At 33.7% G+C, this 24,154-nt stretch overlaps 1 protein-coding gene across 1 annotated transcript in view; it reads left to right on the plus strand.

Annotated features, from left to right (window-relative positions):
• Positions 1-3,055: 3,055 nt before the first annotated feature.
• Positions 3,056-24,154, plus strand: part of LOC132555108 (uncharacterized) — a 32,866-nt gene continuing 11,767 nt past the window's right edge. Inside the window, exons 1-6 of the mRNA XM_060219452.1 lie at positions 3,056-4,099; positions 9,304-9,474; positions 10,234-10,323; positions 11,111-11,620; positions 12,190-12,342; positions 21,894-22,022. Coding sequence (XP_060075435.1) covers positions 3,056-4,099; positions 9,304-9,474; positions 10,234-10,323; positions 11,111-11,620; positions 12,190-12,342; positions 21,894-22,022 — 2,097 coding nt within the window. The remainder of the gene's footprint in view (positions 4,100-9,303; positions 9,475-10,233; positions 10,324-11,110; positions 11,621-12,189; positions 12,343-21,893; positions 22,023-24,154) is intronic.

A 24,154-nucleotide genomic window follows, 5' to 3' on the forward strand; every position in this document is an offset into this window, starting at 1 on the left:
TATTCTTGTTTTGATGTTTCGGTCCTGTTTAGGTGTTTTAGGTCTGTTTTTAATGAAATTTTACAATATAAATGTATTGTTATTTTTATATCGTGTTGATTTCATATCACCAGAACATATCGTATTGGATGTATATATCAAGATAAAGGCACTAAATTGCAGCAAGGTCGACGCAAAAAATCTCACTCCAATGCATTCATGTTTTTTCTTTCTTTAAGAAATGGTGATAAAATAATATACTTTCTTAACCTATCCCCTTTTACCCCCTTTTCCCTCTCCTACATGAGATACCAGGTCTAAGGAGCGGCTGTGGGTATTTATGTAGTACGGTCATCATCCTTTATGTAATCAGACTACGTTGGTTAATGCCACTGTAGTGAAATTGATTAGTGTAATCTGCAATCTGCACTATAATTTATTTTCTACAAGTGTCCTTTGAATATCGAATTGGCGGTCTGCGCTTTCGGGTTATGCAGACATCAAATATTTGTAAATTTGCTGGGGATATTTACTAACATGAATGAGAATAATTATAACGCCTGCATTACGTCAGTTTGTTTAACATTTAAACTCTCATACAAAATCCGATCCAATTACTGTTTGTCTAGGAACTGTGTAAATTATGGTAGTAGCGGCATATTGTTAAATAAACACAAAAAGACCATCGATCAGAGTACCCGTAATGACAGTGTGGCAATATTCTTGATGCCAGCTTATCTGAGTGATAAAGTTGAAAGTGTCGTCCAGGGAAAATAACATTTTAGTTTTAAATTCAATGATAGAAATACTCAATATTTAAGATATTTATAGACGTTGCAATGAAATTGCTATCTTCAGGCAGATAAACCTGAATTGAAAATGGATGGAAGAAGTATTCTTTTGGTTGTAATCCGATTGGGCAGTTTCTTCTAGATTTCAGCATTTCAGGAACCTAGCATCACTGACGAGTCAAATTGTTCGCGAGAATGTATGGGTGATATTAATCTGTACTTGCACAGTCCTTGTATAGTTGCTAAACAATCCTTCATTTGTGTTTTACAACCATTAATTATCAGCGACATCATCAGTGTGAGACAAAAAGTATATGCTATCCGATACATAAACTTTTCAAACACAATTAAAACTCGTCCCATAAACGTCCCAAGCCGTACAGGACCCGTTGAGTACAGACTTTTGATTTCTTGAGAGAGATGTGACGCAAACAAGTCAGATGAACTGTTACGGCAACGTCAAAAGAGATTTTTAAATTCCCCCATTGCAAGTCCCGCTGATTACGTCTCTATCCATTGTCATTTTACACAACCCTATGGCACAATTGTGGTCTTAAGGAATGAGGTATTTCAATATTGAGATTTCTGATGTATTAAAATTAATTCAATAAGTATATATTTGTTATTACTTACTAAGAATTTGCCATGCATTAATGAAACGATATAACACATTTGTAAAGAAATCTTTGATCAAGATCGACTAGATGTAAGCAGGGCAAACATATGTTCATTTCATCAACATCATTCAAACTAACCACCAGGACACGACACGGAGTTAATGTATACAAAGAACTACCAGTTTGGAAAAATAATATTTTCAGTACATGTTCTCTTCCCAAGGATAAACACTTATTATTCAACAAAAACGTAAACGAATAAAAACGAAGCTTTAGAAATAGGCACTTAATATTACATCTCTTATCACTTTGACGTACTATCATATGCATTGGTCTTCGTGTATGGCTTAATTGAGATATAAATATTGATTATATAATCTAGCGATTCTATGGTTATTTCGATAGAACACGCACATGTGGAGTAGCTGATGATCTCTAGAATTATGCACGCGCACCTTCGTGACAGAATATTATGCATTTTTTTGCACATTGCTCTTTTGGTGTCAACCCATCAGGTATCTGCTTCTGATGTCATTGCTTCATTACATATTCAAGGTTTTAACGACATAGTTACGGTTTTTTCATTTATGTTTAAAGAGTTATTCGGTTTTATACCACATTATGAAACAGATAATGCATATATACAATTAAATCTACAAACGTTGTGTTCAAAGTACATAAAACGATGAAACGCGTATTAAATTACCAGCTGATTGAGTGACTTAATTATGTTCCGCTATCTTACGGAATGGCGTACCATTTAGCGGCTATCCCCAAGCACGGTGAAGAAATTAGGTCACGGATATATAAACCTTATACAACTAATTAGATATTTTGTTCGATATCTATTCATCTTTTCGCAATATGATTTTAAAGAATGGTTTTAATATGTTCCGAGGTATAGTCTGACATTTTTAAGTGGTCGATCAACCAGACCTTCAGCAGTTTTGTCTTGCTTGAGAGAATAATACCGATATTTGAACTGTATGTGTTACACATCTGGCGTTATTCCAGTTTCTGCCAAAGTCTTATCAGACTCAATACAATTTAGTTGAATGCTTCTCTTAAGTTTGAACAATACTTTCCTTCTTATCATCATCTGGATGAATATTATCGCTGATTCTCTCCCTTCATTCGTATTTCACCAGACGCCTGATAAAACATGGTCTAGTTTGATACTACATTTGGTAGGATTCAATCTACAGATAACTCAACCTATATCTTACATAAAACTGGACAAAGTATATTGTGACGGTATTTATGGATATATTTACGATGAATACTATGTTAATGTTCACAGACTTCATTATTGTTTGAAGAAATACAATGGACTGAAGATAAAACAAAAGATATTATGTATGTGAACCCACTGGAGACTTTTACCAATCATAGACCTTCAGGATTACTTTTTTACCATAACAATTCACAACGTATGTGAAGTATTTCAGGAGATTGTCATTCTTCTATTTTTGGTTCTACTTTTCAATGGCTGTTGTAGCATAGATTTTCATTTCGGCTTTTGTCCTTGGATGCTGAAATTAAGAATATTTTTTTCAATTATAATAATATATTTTTATCATATGTTTTTCAGACAGATCAGAGGTAGATAATGCCATGTCGGAGTCTAGTCTGTGCCACTTCCTTCCTGCCCATTAAAACAAGGGAGAGATGGGATCGGGATTTAGTTCCGTGTGCTCCAGCAACAGGTCTGTGGTTATAGCTAATAGTGTTCGCAAAGTTAAAGATCGTGGTAGTGTACCATCATTACGGCCACCATCAGATCACCTTCGCCCAAGTGTCCCAGGCAAACTTCGACCTTGTATTTCAAGGGATTCCGGCATCGTAGAAAACGAAATACCACATGGACAGAGTACGGACTGTTCAAGATCTGGCAGCGATTTAAACATTCAAGAAGACGCCGGAGAATCGAGTGATTCTGACGAGACTGTTTACTCTGAAAAGGATTCCACGCATAAATCTAGACCGCATTCATGTCGCCTGGGTGATCGTCGACGAAAACCACAAAGTTTAAAGGATAATGACCAATCTTTTGTTGCAGAGGACAGACTTGTTCAGTATTTACGAGCAACTCGTAGTTTAGGCACAGAAGGTGACTTTGATGAAAATGTTCCTAGTAGTAGAGTTGAAGACAATGAAAGCGATGATGCTGACGATGATGATGATGATCATGACGACGACAACGATAGCTTTTACGGAAATTGCAACCATAACAGAAAAAATCATAGTAGAAATTCTCATAAACGAAAGGGTTCCTCTAGGTTAAGAAGTGGTAGGAGTGTAGGTAAGCGGAGCAGCAATACAACAGGAAGTTACATAGATAGTGATTTAGATTCAGAAAATTATAGTGATTCGGATATTTGGACAATTCCGGACGAAACAGGAATGCCAAGTAAAAAATCTGATGACAGGAATAGAAAAGGATGGGTCACCAATGAGGACCGGAAGTCGTTTGATAACTATTCCTCTTCCGGTTCAATGACACCGACTCCAAGATCCAGTCAAAGTCAAACGCTTGATTACTACAGAATAGTAAGTGACAGTTACAAGCGTTATGGTGCAAATCTTCACAAGAAAGCCAGCGAACGCTCCATATCCAGTATAATACTAATGCCGATTGCTGACTTGCGTTCTCCCACTAACATGGAATGGTATCATGAGCCATCTAACAGCTTGCCAACCCACCTCCAAAGGGTGAGTGCTACACCGGCTCGTGTAGAAAATCACCCTTGTGGTAGAATGCTTATATATATATTTCTCTGTAGTGTGTGTGCCCTTGCATGTTAAAAAATCAACAAAACAAGATTATAGCGACCTCGTACTCCTAACTATCCTTCTATGAGAATATATTTCTGGGATAATTTATAAATTGTCATTAAGGGTTCGCTATACAGTGTTTTTATGTAAAAACATTACTCTTGATTGGATGATTGGGCTGATAAAATATCACAGAGATCTCAAGGGGAAAAACAAAAAAGTTGAGTAATGACTTTAGATTGTATCGGCTAGTTTATCCTGTGAAATTGAAATATCATATAAAAATCAAAATTTGAATAAGCCAATAACGTTAATTGCATGCATCCTTTTTTCTGTACTATTTTCTTTTGCCATTTACTTTTCTCAGTTTTATGTGTGAATGCATGTTTTGGTATCTATTTTTATGCACCACGCCTCTTTTCCATTGCATGTATTTTGACGTGAGTACTACGAGGCATTTGTTTTACTGATATTCATCGTTGATGTCGTTTCATACAATTTAAGATTCAATATATTGATTGTATTTATGAAAATATGATAAGATATAGACATAAAATATTGCTTAACAGTACGTAGAGGTTTTTCAATCATTTCCCTGTTAATATCATATTGCATGAGTAAGACAGGCCACAGAATACTCTGGAAATATATATTTAACGGGAGACAATAGATCTTTTTTTTCGTTTTTTTTTTTTTTTTTTTTTGGGGGGGGGGGGGGGGGGATGGGGGATTGTCTCCGAAATGAAAGGTGGGAAACAATAGCTTATTATTTGACGTTGGATAATCACGACGTTACATTTTTCATCATTTTTCGTCTGTCAATGTCTATTTATTACCGTGTAAAATTTGCTGAAAAAATCCACTTACAGAACCAATTAATTTGCCACTAAACATGTGTATCTGTGAATTTCATTGCTGTGAATATAAGCATTATTCTGATTGGTCAAAACTAAAAAAAATATCTATGTAATCATTGAAATCATTGTTATACGTACAGGTGGGGGTGTTCGCCATAATTAACGGAGTTAAGTTTCAACTAAAATAACTAAAAAGAAACACGAAGTTTCACATTAAAACGTTATTTGGAGTTTTGGTGAAAAGAGCAGCAATAATATTTCTCAATATGTTCAACAATGTTTAAAATATGTATGTAGATAAATTATGAAATTCTAAGAAATGCAGTCCATCCCACATAAAATCATTAAAACATGGTATGGTAATGGTTCTTAAAATTAACATTTCTTTATAATGTTATTTATATATTCCAACCACCAACAACATATATTGAAGTATTCACCTTCTTTTAAAGACAGGTTACCTCCCCTTATTTAACAATCATGTAGTTGGTTATTGGAACCTAACCAAGACTTAACCAGCGTAACAATGGGACAATATGCCACCCATGTTCACGATACCGCTTTATTTAATATTAATCTGAAGATTAGTACCAAAATATTTGTAAATGTGTACATATAAAAGCAAACAAGACACAAATTCGCCTGTCGAGTACTCAGAGCAGGTAGAACAAGTTGATATATATAAAGTTTATTACGAAATACTTTCAAGTGCTGTACTTTAAATCCAGAGTATGTTATTATATAGCGTTAGACTATTGCTGGTATCACGCTTTACACTAATGGGCTGTATTGTATAATCAAGGACGATATACAGTACCTTATAAGGTAGATTGATATGTCAACTGACATAAAAATGTATATATCAGACCTCAGTTTGACAGCTCTGCATGACACAGTATCTTCGTAAACTAAAACTTCTTGGTTGTGATAGAATAGTATTAGCGGTGAGGACTGGTGTATTGAACAGTACATAATCCATGGATAATTTCTGTCGTGGTTTTAACACAAAACAATGTTTTAAGGGTTAAAAATCTTTAGCGGATGCCACTATCTTCAAACTTAATTGATTATCTGAAGTTTTATTCGTTGAATATAATTTTCGTTTTTTACCACGAAAACAACCAAAGTCTCTATAGATATTTAATATTATACGTCACATCCAACACTGAAGAATATACCTAAAACATATCTATATCTATATATTTTCTTATCTTCTACTATACAACTACTTTAGGGCTTAAAATGTTAACTTTGTCAATAGATATGAAGGTGTACGTGTCCTCCGTGGTCGGAGTTACTCTTTAATGCTGTTATTAATGAGTTTTATAGGCCCGACACGTGTTCCTACCCTTGTGTTCTCTCCGAAGTTCGAACACATCAGCTTCAAATTAAAACGTGGTATAAACATAAGTAAATAAAACATTTAAGGAAGTAAGCCATTTTAGTTTATGTTTTGTAAATATTTGTACGCGAAAAGGAGATACTTCTCTTTCATCTAAGATTAGATTATTTAACTTCTTCCACTGAAGAAAGGTAAATAGCAAATATGTACATGCCTTAACAAATATATATCAGCGATCTGAGCAATTAAGACATTTATCGGTGAAGTTAAATAAACATCGGAGAAAAAAAACCGGTCGAACCTTTTCTCGGTGAAAGTCTGAATGATTTTTATGCTGCACTTTACAACCGAAATATTCCAAAAGATTCGTATATATGACGTCAATAAGATAACGTTGCCTGGTAACATGGTATACAAGTTTCTAGCGATTCTAGGAATGACCAAATACAATAACGTCAACCTGATGTGTAGGTGATATCGAAAACGATAATAATGACGGATACAGTTAAGATTGTTTGATCACACTGTGTGCAGCTTAAACAAACGTGAGACGGTCACTCTGAAAGAATATGCAGCTAGGTTCTGAGTGTTTTACCTGTGTAGCCAAAGTCAGGTGTGCTTAATTATTGATGGTTAAGAAATAACTTACGTCGCATTGCAGCTTTTACGGATGTAATTTAGCATTGTCGTGTTATCAACTGCCGCAGAAATAGATAAAAATGTGTTTAATCACGTACAATACAAATTTAGCGTCATCAATCTGTCTATCTGTCTAGACTTTTTAATATCAGTTATAAAAAATCAGCTACTGTGACGTCATGCCAATACGAGAGTATTTGCTTGTCCAGACAGTGGATTGTATAAATATATAAATAAAAAAAATCTAATTCACACCTATATTTAATAGTTGATTAAAATGCATACCTGCTTTTGTAACATTACGTGTTCTTATAAACCTATACACCAATACGTGTACAGATATGGATACTAATCTCAACCAGTTGGGTTACTATGTATTTAAATACTCGACAGTGAAAAATATGTATGCTAAGGGTAAGAGTTCCATACATGGTAGCTTAAGGATGGTTCAATAGGTGTATTATTGATTAAAAACAGAATTTCAAACAACAAATTCTACGCTATAAATTCAATCAGACTTTTGAGCAAACTACAGGTACCTACATAACCTTTACTTTTACTTCCATACTCATCATGTTAATGATAAGTGAGATTTGTACAGATTTTTTGTTGCTACAAAGTAACTAAAAAATACGCATTTCCAACTCTTCAATTTTACCAAAGCTTACTCAATGATAAAAATACTTTGGTGGTCCATTATACACAGTACACAAGGAAAACAAACGTTAACATTATGATGTACACATTATAATTAGAAAACCATATACTACTAACTGAAATGTTAAATATCTTACCAGACAGATGGTCACAATTTGTCGTGCAACTGATCCAAACAAACAACACTTAAACAATACATATTTGCATAAGAATAAGTAAGTAGTGATAATAGTGCTTCCTAACACTATCTTTTTTGTCCAAACTGTATAAAATGTTCTTTTATCATAATCATAATGATGGGTTCTTTTTATAAAGGCATAAAAAGGTGTATTTTTGCGATTTTTATCGATATTGATATTTCATGTGTTGAAGTTGAAACAGACATCTATTGATTTACAAACTGTAATTAGAAAATGTAAATATATATATATGTGTGTGTGTTGTATGTTAAAATGGTAACAAATACATCAAACGACAAAGTATGTAAATATTGACAGGATCACCCTATCTTATTCGTGTTATATCACACACATTGTAACTGACATTAACTTCACCAACAATCGGTAATTCTAGTGTAGGTACAAGCGAGACTTTCAAGGCTATATCGGCTGTTCAACATGCATATCAAATACCATTTCCTGGTGGTTTGTTTCAGACCATTGTTGTATAAAGATACGCTTATGTACTGATGTGTTTCCCGCGTATCTATGACAGGTATAATGCGTGTTAGTGATGTACTGCTCGCTGTACCATTCCAATATCAGCACGACTAGAATTATAACAATACAAAACGTCTAGGTTATTGTCGAGATGTTACAAGTATGGTGAACTGTACAAAATGGAATATCGACATTTTTGCTACAAGTAATAAACGTATTCGATACAACGTACCTATGACAGCATTATTTGTCAATCTAGAATAAAAATTATATTTAAAAAAGATATATATATTGCTGTAGCACGTCAATCAGAAGTCAGATGAAACAGATTTATAGATATCGCATAATAAGTATTACCTGAACATCAACCTATTGTTTAATTCAGTTTTCATTGCCAAGCAGATTAACCATCATCGATTTTAAATGAAATTTTAATACATGCGCATGCTCATAGGAAGCTGGGCAGACAGTGTGATTTACGTATAGATCTGTGAATTGTCTTTGGGTTCCGGTGTAGTTGAAGGGAATTGGTGCACTATTTTTTGTTAACAATCATTTCACAGGCGGTAATGTTTCATACCTATATATTATTGATTATGATTACCTACGTATGTCACGTAGCACTTGTCTGAAGGGTCCAAATCATGGCTTATTTGGTGAGTTAATGGTGTATTTTATTACAATTTCTTTAAGATTTTCAGATTTATTTGATCACGAATTTGATTAATTATATTTGATAGTGTAGTGTTAGTGTTATTAAACATGATAATCAAAGACTTTTGTTTATCGTATAAATTGTAGGTAAAATAATCACACTTTCCTTTAACTGCGATGAACGATTCTAGCATGATATTATACAGGGGATTGTTTTGATATCGTATTTCATTTTATCATGTATTACCGGGTATGAATTTAAACTGTTAATTTCTCAATGTTTTAATTACGGTGACTGTCTATCAACAACTTACTTGATTATCAATTACACAGAGAATGGATGACCTCGTTGAAGCGTTTTTGGATGCCTTACAAGATCGCCATGAACAAGGAGAGCTGAGTCAGGCCGAATACGAGATTATCATGAGAAATCTGCGTCATCAGCTTGTCGATTTCGTGTTTACCTGTATATCTAACGATATAACCCCACGCGTAGAAATCCAGGTATTGCTTTATCACAAAGTCTCTTGTGAAACAGATGATCATGAATGTTAATTTTAATCACTTTTTTTTTTAGATAAATGCATAATTTATGCCTAATGAAAAAAAGTGTATTTGATTCGATTTTCCTATCTATTAGTTGGGTATAATTATCTATTTGATTAAATCTATAATAATCCAATGACGAAAATATGTCTTTTAACTTCATTGTATTTAGATAAAAGAAAACTGCACTATCGAAATACATTTTATAGTTAATTAAATGCTTAAATGGATAATATACTTTTGAATTTCAATTAATAGCAATTGATATAACGCATTGTAGATTTTAAAAACGCTTGCAGTTTCTGATACTATTAACTTCTTAAACGTTTTTGTTCTTTTTTATTTAAGCCTTTATTCTTAATACTGTTTCAGTCTCAAATAGTACTGTAAATCTATATTGCTTTGATTCAAAGACCATTGTTAAAATTTTAAGTTAAACTTAACCTGCATTTAATACGTGATTAAGTCTCGGGCCGATATTTAAACACTATGAAACATAAGCTAGATAGACGTACATACGAACGTCATGCTAACTGAAATGGAATCACTGTATCAGAAAGCACATACATTTAGTTGTTTTATGTAAACTCAGATAAATCAGTGTCACAAGTAAGGTAAGTACTTTTTAATCATCTGCATGTTTAATAACTTTTATTTATGAATGTGACTTGATAGCTGGTTTTCATTGTATCAGGAATATTATAATACCGATTTCAGGCCAATACGCAGTCATTGTTTTCCGATTCGGATGCGAGTGGTAACCGCCCGTGGACGGTAGAGATACAACTGAAGCCGTCTGACGAAGAGGTGAGACAAAACTCAAATAATCAAAATGGCCGCTACAGGAGAATGTTGTAGTAACACATTAAAGTGAAAAATTTAGTAACGTAATAATATGGAATATTTGTATCTTGGTGGTGGTTTGAATCCGAGTATTTAACACTTAAATAATATCGATTGAATAAATCTCTTTGTGATTTGTTTGTTGAAATGACCTATGGCATCAGATTAAATTTCGCCATTTTCCTCCCGACTACATTCATTTTTTTTCGTAGTGTGGTTTCTCGGAGTCTATTTCCTTATGACAATAATAGTTTCGTAATGTCAACACCTTGAAAAATACTCAATACGTATGTGTATGATTATGTAAACAAGGACATTGTTATCTCACACGTTGATAATCTTAAAACGAAGTGAGGCATAGCATTGTTCCTATTCTTTCCTATAGATAAATGCACTCTAATGTTACTCTTGCTCCCACTCCTAATAATTATTGTACGTTCTATGAATAATTCTGCTGATAACCATTCGTAAAAAAAGAAAACTATACATATAAGGTTTCTGCAAATATTAACGAGATTCCTAGGGGACAGTGGGTAATGAAAGGTGTACTATAGAAACAAATCATTATTATCATTTTCATAATATAATAGAAGTCATGCTTCATAACCTAATTAGATAATGAATTGATCCTTGGGTATTACAGATGTTTTTGCTTGCGGGGTTTGTCAATCCTTCTGTTTGCTGCCAATACGTTTTAATATAAAGTGGTATGTATACTTCAATGTCTAATTGCAAGTCTTGTCATTTTAAGATACTCCAAACATCCGAAAAACAACTCGCTCGAAAACTGGTACAAAAGGGATCTCAAATCACCCGTGACGATATATCTATTTTACTTGGTGATCACTTGAGGACCATAGAACAGTTACAGCACGTGCGGGATTCTGGTCGTCTGCAACAAGCTGATGGTGTAGAAGACAAGCACCGTCTATCGTCAGCACCGTCTCCTAGAAAAGGTTCTGCCAACATGAGTTCGAAAAGGAAGAAAGTTCCTAGCAGTGCTCCAAACAAGTCGAGTAGATCAGAGAAGGGACGAGTTAGTAGTAATAGTAACGTCCTCACAAACTGCCTCCGTCCTCAAGCCAAGGACGACGACCTCCCGGGCAGGGTTCAGGTTTGCACGGTCAGTGGGGGATTCAGCAATGAGGAGGACAGTGATAGTACGATCGAAAACCTCTCTGATTCTGAGATCAAACGATCCTTCAGGAAAAGTGCGTCTCTGGATGAAAAAAGATTCCGTCAAAACAAACATTTGGAAAGCGTATGTTCCATTTTGTTTTTTTTTACATTTGTTTTGAATAAGTACTTTACCTTCAGTCGTTAGTCAACTTCCCGAATGCCATTGACACAATTTCATGTATTTGCAAAGTTTTGTATTTCATCAAGTAGATTGTATAGAAATGCTTTCATAAGCAATTTCATTATTATCTTCACTCGTCACTAATACCAATCTATTCAGTAGTAAACTTTTAAATGTAATTAACAATGCCTATTTAAACAATAATGGGGTATGGCATTACAAAAATCGACACAGTTCTGAACTAGATTCTCATGTTTTATGTAAAGTGCATCACACTGATCCTTGTTAATTATATGGTTGATCTGTTCACATCAAAGTGGGATGTGAAAAAGAATAGACGTGTATTTAGTCAGGTATCACTACTTAACCAACGTTCGATATGACATTATCATACCGACTAACAGTATCAAGCCAAGCATGACCGCCTATCCTTGTTAACTGTATAGTGCTGGGGAAAAAACTGTTACGTATTGAATTATAGATTGGTGTCACAGTGACTGAATCATTGATCTATCACTTTGTCTATGTAGGCATTTGACGAGAACGAGCTGTCCCAGAGAGTAAGTGGACAGATATGGGATAAGTGGAGGACTCTGCCCGACGAGGATTTCAGCCTCCTTATATCGGAGAGTAGAGATCGCTTTATTCAGACTTATGGCCAGTACTTAGAAGAGCCATCCAAGGTAAGTGCACATAATGATACGTGTTATGAATGTTTCATTAATATAATCTTTGATACGTTGAATAGTTGCAATCAGCATGATAACATTTAACTTTTGATTGTTTGTTTGTTTTTAATTTTATTATTATCATTCTTTTATATGATGTAAATGACCCATTATCAGATATTGATGCAATTGAAGATCGATTACCAAGTCTGGTATTAGCAATATACTTACTTAATTACGATACTTGTCTCGATTTCTATTATTGCTGCTCTTTAAATGTAGTTTTAGACGTTTTAGGTTCTTGAAAATCTGTGAGTTTTAAACAGATTAGGTTCCGTTGCTTACCGTGTGAATGTTTTCTATTAAAATTCCTTGTAACAGTTAACACTTAAAAGCATACATGTGAATTAAATAGAATCAGTATAGTAAGGGACGCAACTCGTGCGAGTAAATTATAAAAAAAAAACCGAATTCAGTTTGATCGGCTGAATGTCACATTCAAATTTATTATTATTTAAATGTACTTTTTCCATTGGATGTTTTTAATCTATGTGGTTATTTCAAAAGTTTGTCTTTTTCGTCTAGAAACGTGTTAAAACTCTTTATATACGGAATTCTATGAACTCCTTTAACATGAGCTTTCATTCATTTATGTTCACATTAATAATGCTGACGTGGCTTAATTGGAAATAGAAGTCAATTGTGCAGTATCTGTTTAACTTTTTTATTTGATTCATTTTCTACATTGACATGTTATTTGATTTAGCATTTTACCGAGCATTTTACGGTTGGTATCAGTGTGCCTTGAGGGCTGTCATGCTTGATTTTAATCTGGTGCCAAAAAAGACGACAAACTTCTTTAAAATAAATTATCTGTTATGGCAATCTCATATTGCATATCTGAACGGACGAAATAGTGATATAAAGCATTCCTTATTCACTTTCTTTGACTTTTTACAATGGTTGAATTGGTTTAAGAGTGCTTAATATTTCTTATAGTGCCACCGTTTTCCTTTCGTCATAATTTTTCAGTGTTAAAAAGAAAACATTGTCGAACATTAGTTTTGAAATCTTTAAGCTAGAAATGTTGTCTACAATTACAATTATTGATATCTTGTTAACGACTGTACACCGAAGATTGATATATATATATATGTATTACTAAACACTACCATTACAGGACTGGCACCAAATACACGATTGTCAATGTTCAATGTCCTCGTTTTACAACTGACAATATTTAAGGTTCTTGTTAAACGACCCTTCTTGTATGATGTGTACATAAGGATATTTTAAAGTCATATCTATCGGAGTTGTATACTTGTATTGGTCGGTTTTTCCAACCTGTTTTGGATTTTTACTATGTTTAATGAATAGAAACTGTTCTGACAGCAGTATCATCTTATCGGTATATTTCATTTCAAATAATAATTCGCTCTATTTTTTCACTGTCATGAGTCTCCAAAGGACATTTTTATTGAAACATTTTTAAACAAAAAATTTAATGTTCTGCCTGGTACAATGGTTAAAATTCACAGTCCTGCTTCGTCAGTATTCAGCAACAATCACAGGAATTATTTTGATTTCTTTTATTTTTCAAATCAGTAGCTAATGTAGATTTATAACTCGTGGAAAACATCTTGTGATACGTTTAGGAAATAGAAACAATTTGTCAAAGAGGTGTCTAAACCCCGTCGAGACTTGTTGACACTCTGTGCCTCGTTTGACCCATATGTTAATAACATAATCACTACCCGTTGGGGAGCACTCACAACACGCATTACTTATCTACTCAGTATCTTTGTTGTGGTTCAAATCTTTGACAAAGTTTGAAACGTAAAAACAAACACACACATTGATGTCATGAAGGACAAGTTAAGGTCGTGCTGAGATGTCGAGATTAGCATAATCAACAACACTTAAAAAGATAGCAGTGTATATCTGATTAGATGACATGGGAAAATCAATCATTTTCTTGCTAGCGGATGTAGTTGTTTGTTTTTATATCTAGGCAGATAGATGTAACCGATTAATGGTCTTTATTCGAAGTAATTTCTTAACTGCCTATAACCTAGTCTTTTGTTTATTTTTTTCCCATTCTAATTTATTTACATTGTCGCTGATTTATAGCGTTTGTCATAGACAAAGTCATAGGTAATCTATCAATGAGCAACGCAAAACACGGCCTCCCTAACGATCCCTTATGTCGAATCAAGAAATGAACAAGCTTGTTTTTTCAGCTATAAACTTTACAGATTAAGGTCATCCTGAAAAATTAGGAGAGATAAAACATAACATGAGATAAAGTGATATTACTGCCATACAGACATTAACAAAACAAGTGGTGCAGTTTATGAAAGTTTTCAAATTTACTTATTTTAGCTTCATCCATCCTTATACTATAGAGTAAAAATCTATTTCAAAAGAAATTCGATTCCATGATTATTTACATTTTGAAATAAATGCTTCTAAGAGAAGCTAATATATTCTGCTCAACTAATTAAAAATAAAAACAATCAGTGGACATCTATACATTGTTTATGGTACGCTTTTAAATTGTGCATACTTAATCAATCAGCCTTGTGAAAATATCAGTATTATATATATATGCTCAATCATAATAAATATTTTCATTGCTGTTGAAATATACATTTGTTATATTCGGACAACCTTTAGAAATGCTTTAATTTCATTGGTGTCTTTGGACAACCATGTGTCAAGTAATCGTGGTTTTAACGTGTCACTGTCAACGTGTTCGAGTAGTTTTTAGATCAACACACATTAAGGTGACAGTGTTTGTGTCATGTTTAAGCATTGATAAGTAGCAGCATTGCTGACCAAAAGCGTGTCATGAGTGGTCTTTGAGAGTGTCCAGTACCTCGAACTGACCATTACATTTAACTGTTGTGCCAACAAATGGCAATTAATTACAAGTGTTGATATAGCTGACGATCAGCTGGGTTCTGAATACACTGAGAAATGTCTGTCAGAACTTTTCGTTATAGATTTATCACAGATGAATTTCATTTCCATAAGTTCACTAAGGTGAAGTTAAATGTATATTTCGATGGCGGATCTTAAAGCGTCACTTCCTTACTGGTTGATAAGAATTCAAAGCTTATACAGAAACAAACAACATTAACAAAAACCGCAAAGTTTCTTTATCTGACTAAATCGTGACAACATTAATACGTTTAAATATCATACTTAATGTATTCAATATTTCTCTATGATATCGGATGTCATATTTTCTGTCTTAAGCTTTAGTTTCAAATTTAAGTTTTAAAGCATATAAAAAGCTAAACATTGATTAAGTTGTGTTAGAAATAACTTTATTTTAATATTTAATTTAAATGTTTGTCTTGTCTTGAAACCAAGACATAATCATGCATAACATCGTCTTTATTACGAAACCTTCCATTTTTGTTCGTTATGTTACAACACAGTCAAGTCTTATCGCTGGTTAGATACTGACGTCTGTCTCTATTGATTTCTGTTTCTAGGTAAATAAATTGTAAAGTTATAACATGAGTTTCCGTGTAAAACTTCCCTTTGTTTATATTTTGCCCCAGTTTCTTAGAGCTTGAGAAATGATTATTCTGTTTACATGTTTATCTACATACATATGTATTAGTATTTCGATTTTTACAAAATTTTACCTAGTTCCATATTTAAAACTCCAGGAAATTACCATTGTTTGATATTAACAAATCATTGTTTTGAGTTCTTGTGAAACGTATTTGTTTGACAACATTTGGCGCAATGTGCAGATATTATTAAGCATGAAAAAACAGTTTCCAATGAACAACTGGAAGAAAACATCCTCTATTGACATTTCTTTCTATCGATTTAGACTTTTTTCTGCCTCAAATTTAGGGCTCAAGTCCTGGTAGGTATGAAGAAGTTTTCTTCTGTTGTTACCTATGCCAATATTGGTATTTCAAGGATTATCATAGATTTTAAAAGATTTATTATGACATCAAACGGATTTAAAAGGACGTTTTTTTCACATTCAAACTGGCATTAAGTAGAAATATTATGAAAATTAGCCGATTGATTTTCTTTGATTTAAAAATATACAAAAATCCATAGAGGGGATATGTAATTTTAATGACACATAAGTAGTCGTCATAGAGATTTAGCCACAACGAAGCAATTCTGTCTCACTTTTTATGTGTACGGTTTATTTTTCTCCACTGACTTTTTGCAGATCATTAAATTTTAAACGTAGATCTTAAACGTAGATTTTTCTCAGGCATATCTTCAACTTGGAAAGAGGCGGCACGGTTTTGTTGAAAATCTTCCATCATGAATATGAAATATGTCGAATCGATTAAAAAATTCTGGATTGTTTCGTTTGAGATATTTCTTTAACTGTATTAAATATCAATTATTATCAATATACAGGCGTCATGTATGTAGATGCATAAAGCCTATAACTTTGATCTGACTGTATGTCATACTGTTGTAACATTTTATACTGTATTGGAAATAGATGCATCATATGACAGTCTCCTTTTTGCTGTTTTAATAGTTTCTCTTATGTCACTTTTTCTTATGAAGACCCCATTCCTTTAGAAATGACAGAAAATTCAATGGTTAATTCATTACGTTAATATGATAACAATCAATTTAAGCTGAATGAATTTTGTTCATTGAGTTTTCAATTGTCAGTACATGATGTACACAAAAGATGTCATTTTCAATGTCTGAATTTCATGTGATATAGGAAAATCACAGGAAGCTGCTATGACAATGACAAAGGTTTAGCAATGTAATTCTGATAAAGGAATGCTGTTATATCTAAATAAGATTGACTCCGTACAATTGAAGTAATGAACACACAAAGATATATTAAATATCACCATGATGGCTTATTAATCAAACAATATATCACACACTGGGAACATGGCGTATCTCGGGAAAAGCTGGTATTTACTTTTCCCTTGTGGAGAGGAGATATTAAATTTCTGAAATGTCCTTTGTTAGGACCAAGGCGATATAATCCAGATTCTTTCTGTATACCTCCTTAGTTTACAGGTGATTAATAGACTTCATTTAATGATTGGAATTGCTGTAAATCAGCACGAATTTTCCTGCGATATACTGGAATCTTTTAAAGGAGTATAGATTTGTCAGTCTACTTATCTCGTGGTAACACAGGAGTACAGACAGGCTAGTCTGGTTAGCTCAGTGTCACACAGGAGTACAGATAGGTCATTCTGGTTATCTCGTGGTAACACAAGAGTAAGGCAGGTCAGTCTTGGTAGCTCAGGGTACAGACAGGTCATTCTGGTTACCTCAGGGTAACACGGGAGTACAAACAGGTCAGTCTAGTTGGCTCAGTGTCTCACAGGATTAAGACAAGTCAGTTTGGTTATCTCGTGGTAATACAGGAGTACAGACAGGTCAGTCTGGTTACCTCAGGGTAACACAGGAGTACAGACAGGTCAGTCTAGTTGGCTCAGTGTCTCACAAGAATACAGACAAGTCAGTCTGGTTATCTCGTGGTAACACTGGAGTATAGACAGGCTAGTCTGCTTAGCTCAGGGTAAGACAGGAGTACAGACAAGTCGGTATGGTTATCTCGTGGTAACACAGGAATACAGACAGGTCATTCTGGTTATCTCATGGTAACACAGGAGTACAGACAGGTCAGTCTTATTATCTCGTGGCAACACAGTAGTACAGACAGTTCTGTAGTCTAGTTGGCTCAATGTCTTACAAGAATACAGACAAGTCAGTCTGGTTATCTTGTGGTAACACAGGAATACAGACAGGTCATTCTGGTTATCTCATGGTAACACAGGAGTACAGACATGTCAGTCTTATTATCTCGTGGTAACACAGGAGTACAGACAGTTCAGTCTAGTTGGCTCAGTGTCACGCAGGAGTACAGACAGGTCAGTCTAGTTGGTTCAGTGTCACACAGGAATACAGACAGGTCAGTCTGGTTATCTCGTGGTAAGACAGGAGTACAGACATGTTAGTTTGGTGGTTATCTCGTGGTAAGACAGGAGTACAGACATGTTAGTTTGGTTAGCTCAGGGTAAGACAGGAGTACAGACAAGTCAGTCTGGTTAACTCATGGTAAGACAGGCGTACAGATAAGTCAGTCTGGTTATCTCCTGGTAACACAGGGATAAAGACAGGTCAGTCTGGTTATCTCGTGGTAACACAGCAGTGCAGATAGGTCAGTCTTGTTAGCTCAGGGCAATACAGGAGTACAGACAGGTCAGTTTGGTTTTCTAAAGGAGAAAAGTTTTTTATTTTAGATATTTCAAAAGCTAATATGTGTGGCATGATTGTACCTTTCCAGACAGTCAAATCATATCCGATTCTTCCTGTCACAGTTTTTATTTTTTTTTTTATTAAACAAGCTACTGTCGTGTTGCCATCTGTAGACAATCTACACAGAGACTATGGAAGGTGACAGAGGACATTTATGAATTAGTAATACTCTTCACACTGATATCATGAAAAAATAAATTGCATCATATTTTTCATTAATATCATTATTGACAAGATTGCAACACCTTTGTATTCACTAGTTACACGTAAAGTATTCATGACTTTGATTGATTAGTAATTTCAACGACGAATCATCCTGTCGAACATTCGCCGGATTTATAAATTCTGAACTCACGTTGCTTATTTTTCATTATTATTATTACTAGAGTTTCGTACAGCGGTTTGCGGAGGTGTTATGTTGGGTACTTTATTAACCCTGGGAGGAAAAGACATATATTGAAATACATAATAAAATATCAAGCTAATCGGGATGAATATGAAAGATACAATATCATTACAAAGAATTTTATATTGCATTAGTATCAAAAATACGCAATACAGCGATACAAAGTATCGTTGAATGTACCCATGCCTTTCCTGATTTGGAACAATGATAATGATACTAATTGATGGATACACAAACAAAGTACATACTCGATGTAGGTACTTGTCATTCTATCGAACACAAATATTCTGTGAATACATTAAACGTTTATTGTGAAAAACACCATATTGATCCTTACACCAAAGCGAGGCACCGCCATTTGTAACATTTTATTAACTGATTATTTATGACTAAACTTCCGGTACGTGGTATCAAAGTTGCCGCTTTAAGACCTTTGGAAACATTTCTATGTATGTGTCATCTTAAACATAATAACAAGAGTATGTAGCGTATGAGTGACAAACATTTAAATAAACATGTTGGTTTTGAATATGGAAGTTTTGTAATTTTGGTAATCGATCAATTATTCCAGACATGAACTGCAGTAGTGTTTATGATATCCGATAGACCACAGATGTAGTGTCTTTTCTCTATAGAAGAACTTAATAAAACCGCAATTGAGAATGATATATGAAAATATTGATAGAGTGTCATAAATGGACGCGTTTGAAAGCTCATTTTGAGACCGATAAGCTCTTATAACATCTATGTAAATCAAAACATTATTTTATTGTATAAAAATCAGTTCAGAGTTTCCATAGTACCGACATATTTCTGCTCATATCCTAGTCATCAGTACTTGTGTTATTTAAGTAGACACTTTGTGAAGATATGAAGAAAAAAGGGTAAAAAGAAATAAACATTGCTTATCCTCCAAGTGAAGTTTAAAGGAAAGCAACATGAATTCTTATGAGGATCAAACATGCCCGACTTCACATAGTAGACGGGACATATAGAAACGAAAAAGTACAGGAAATAAAAACTAAAGCACGAAAAAAGGTAAATTAATGCTTTTAAAAAGACATGCGAGCGAATAACACCTTTTAACGCAATTTTGAATTATAGTCAAATAATGAATTAACCTGCATCATACAGCTGTTTCATCCTAGGACTCCTCAGTGTTGCTTATAGTCTGATGCAACATATTTTTGTCTCAAAACAGCTGTTGTTTTCGGATATATTTCCTACAGACTACAGACAGGTTTCATGGGTTTACTGTTATGATATATGTCCGAACCTAGTCCGTTTGAGAGGACATGTTTTCTTCAAAATGAAAAAAAACTCTCTCAGATATATCTTAATATATCACATTTATAAATAGTTAAAGAATATCAAATAATGTCATATCTTACGATCTCTACGAACAAATGACATCGGAATCACTATTAATGCTGATATGAAACTGGGTGTTTTTGACGCTCATTCATCTGTTTCTTCATTCTGTTGTTGAATACCTTGTCCTAATTTGAGAGCGTGGCATCACTTACTTGGAATGACCAAAAATTACATGGTGGGTGTAGTCGATGTGGTAGAAGTTGCTTCCTCTTCCAGAACACATGGTCCTATTCTCCCTTTAATTTTTCCGGAGTCTCCATGGAAATCTTTCGTTTGTTCATATTTTGGCCTATCTAATTGATTTTCAGTTTTAAGTATAATTTTGATCACTTGTTGGTACTTTCGGTTTTTGTTTTTCTATTCTTGTATTATATTAAACTCATACCTAAAACATGGCAGGGCCATGGTAGAAGTTGCTTCCTCTTCCAGAACACATGGTCCTATTCTCCCTTTAATTTTCCCGGAGTCTCCATGGAAATCTTTCGTTTGTTCATATTTTGGCCTATTTAATTGATTTTCAGTTTTAAGTATAATTTTGATCACTTGTTGGTACTTTCGGTTTTTGTTTTTCTATTCTTGTATTATATTAAACTCACACCTAAAACATGGCAGGGCCCATTTCATTAGGACTGTTTGTAGGCATACTAAAATAAAAAGTTTGTTTTAGCGATTCCATGCATAGATAAAAGGTTGTTTTAACGATTCGAAGATGATATGATAGACATAAAATTAGACAGGTAAAACTGTCAATAGATATCATTTTGAATAAGTTACTTTTAAAAAGATCAGATAAAATATTTGTTCACTTTGAGGACCCGTCTTTTATAGAAAATATCAATTTAATCATGTTAATATCATACTGGATTACACATTTTTTATCTTAATTATAATATTTAAAGCAGGAAAAGAGAACATCTCATTATTCAATCACTTTTTATGGCATTTCATCAACAACATGTTTTTTTATGGAATTTTCCACGTGTCAGGTCCCATAATACGACATATATGTACATATATGTACAGATACATTTGTGTCGCTTCAATTTTTTAATCCAGGATTTTGGACTATTTTTATTTTATTAGTCACCATTAAATGACCTCATAGTGATTGTTTCATTGTTTCTTCAGTAGTAAACCGTTCTGGTTCAGGATGGGGGTCTATTATGTCTCCGAAGGGGTAAACATAAATATGTGAAATTAGCATAAAATATAGCCGTACATTCTCAATGGCCATAAATTAGGCTTCCAACGAGACATTAAACATGCATATACACACACTACTTATGCAATATCTTATCATTATGGTTTACCACAAGGGTAGAAATAATCTTGTGAACTCCCATACCCAAATACTACAGACAATGGTCTGTGATAGATAACCTTCAGCCAATGACAAGGTGTCTCTGATATAGAGTCCACGCAATTGATGACACCCTCGCTATACAGCATATGGATTAACGTATGAGTATATGCGTTACACTTCTATACTTGACAGGTACAAGCCCAGAAGAACTTGTCGACAAAGCCACCTTTACACCCAGTCAAGTCCGCCTCTTCTGCCTCTCCAGCCAATCCAAGGTCATCCGACTCAAGGTCACCCGAAGGATGTATCGATATAGCCAATGTAAGTACAGCCTTTAATATATTATCTACATGTAAATTGTTGGTTCAGAGGTATCGACAAACAAAGCTTTATTAGCATAGCTAAAACATGTCCATGTCTGCTTAAAGTGTAGTTTGCTTTAACCAGATTGATAAACGTTCAAGAAGTTCGTTGATACTCGAATGATAAAACGACCATATTGACAAGACGTGCTCTAAACGATTATCACATCATCAATCTACTATTAAAGCTTCAACAGAGTTTATCAGCAAGAACTAGATAAGATATGGACTTTAAGTTTTGATATGTCAAACTGACAATGCTTCAATAAAAATTGATGTGGTCTTTGAGGCTAATCAGTCAATATTCATTGACTTTTGGGTGATATTACAAAGTTGACCCACCCTACATAGTCATTTGTGGGATAATTTTAGACTATACAATACTAGCCACCGGTTGGTCTTAAAAGGGAGTAGATAACGGATAACATAGGAATAATAATGACAAGAGGAAATAACTCCGCTTTAATAGTGTTTGATTCTGCAAATAATATGTAAGTAAACATTTTTTATCCACTGAATGTATCAATATGATTTAATGGCATGAACCTCTATTATTAACACCGACGAATATATCGTATATCACGAAAGCTTAATCACAACACAAAGAAAATCTGCTATTTGCCTGTCCACTTCAAGTCGATTATTAATTTTTTCCCAATTTACAGTGTAATGACGTAGAATGAATTGATATAAAATGAAAATTGATTCACGCTAGGGAGGTCACAATATATTTTTATGTATCATTAAAGCTTTATAAGGTAGGCTGTATCATTCAATTACTATAAGCCATGTGTCAGATAAACTACATATCAGTGAATTTACATGCATGTTAATCATTATGATAACGCAATCAATGCCGGTATACTTCATTTCAACGCTTGTATCAAGTTCAAAGAAAACATTAATATTTACAACTTCGCTGTAATACGAAAATAAATGTGGTAATACAAACAAATCTAAAAAAAGCATGTAATCACAGGTCGTTCGTCCTTAATCCATATGATTAAATAATGCTATAGACAATAATCCGACTCTTTTCTAGTGAATTCCAGTGTAATATTATTGTGTATATGTTACCAGGGTAATATCATGGAGCGTTTTTCATTGGCTGCAATAGTCAGAAATTGATTGGATGTCTTTATATAGACAATTTAGTTATGTCATGAATTAAAAATGACTGCCTCAGTTTGATTTTGTCCATCAAATTTTGACTTCAAGACCTGTCAAAATGTAAGCGTTCTGATTTATGTGATGAAAATATCTGGTTTTCATTTCATGTTTGATTTTATCGAATTCGTCTCGAAATTGTTATTTTTGCTCGCCAAGGCTTGTGAAAATAAAACTTCTATGAATCAAATTTCTTAAAATCTCAAATAAAGATAAAAGTATAAAAGTATTGTGGAAAAAAACTGTATTTTGAATCGTTTAGCTAAAATGATTTTTTTTTAATTTGATGAAATGTACACACATAAAAGTAAACAGAAATATGCGTTGAATTAAACTATAAAAGTAACACTGACCTGGGACTTAAATTACACACAAGACTATAATACATAATGTTAATTAGACCACCATCTAAACTTCATCGTTTTTGAAATCCATGTTGAACTTTTTCCAAAAGTTCTATTGTTACTACTTATTACCAATAACGACGCCATTGACAATCTCTATATTTATTCATTAATCCGCTATTGACCGATTGACCAAATGAGTTATACAGTTATAATCCGCAACCGGAAAGTTAAACGAATTTATCGAATATTAATACAGGACACCATTTTTTACTACAATCCAATTAAAATGTTTGGTTATCACATCATATTTTCTTTGTTTCAATGTCTACGTGTTTGTCCTTTTTTAAATCAATATCATGTGTCCCCTCGCTTTTGATTTGTATATATATATATCTGATCCATTCTTTGGCTGGTTAAATAGGTTAAGTGATGTACTTCCCGTGATAGATTCAATGTGTTGGTAAATAATTATAACATATATGAGCCCCAGGCATCGAGAGAGTCATATATTAAGAGATTGTTATAATTGAATTGTATAGAAATCCACTTACATACACTTTCTCTCTGTTGTAGTACA

The sequence above is a fragment of the Ylistrum balloti genome, unplaced genomic scaffold (assembly GCF_031769215.1).
Source record: "Ylistrum balloti isolate Yb309-2 unplaced genomic scaffold, AGI_CSIRO_Ybal_v1 Utg370452, whole genome shotgun sequence".
Taxonomy (NCBI): Eukaryota; Metazoa; Mollusca; class Bivalvia; order Pectinida; family Pectinidae; genus Ylistrum; species Ylistrum balloti.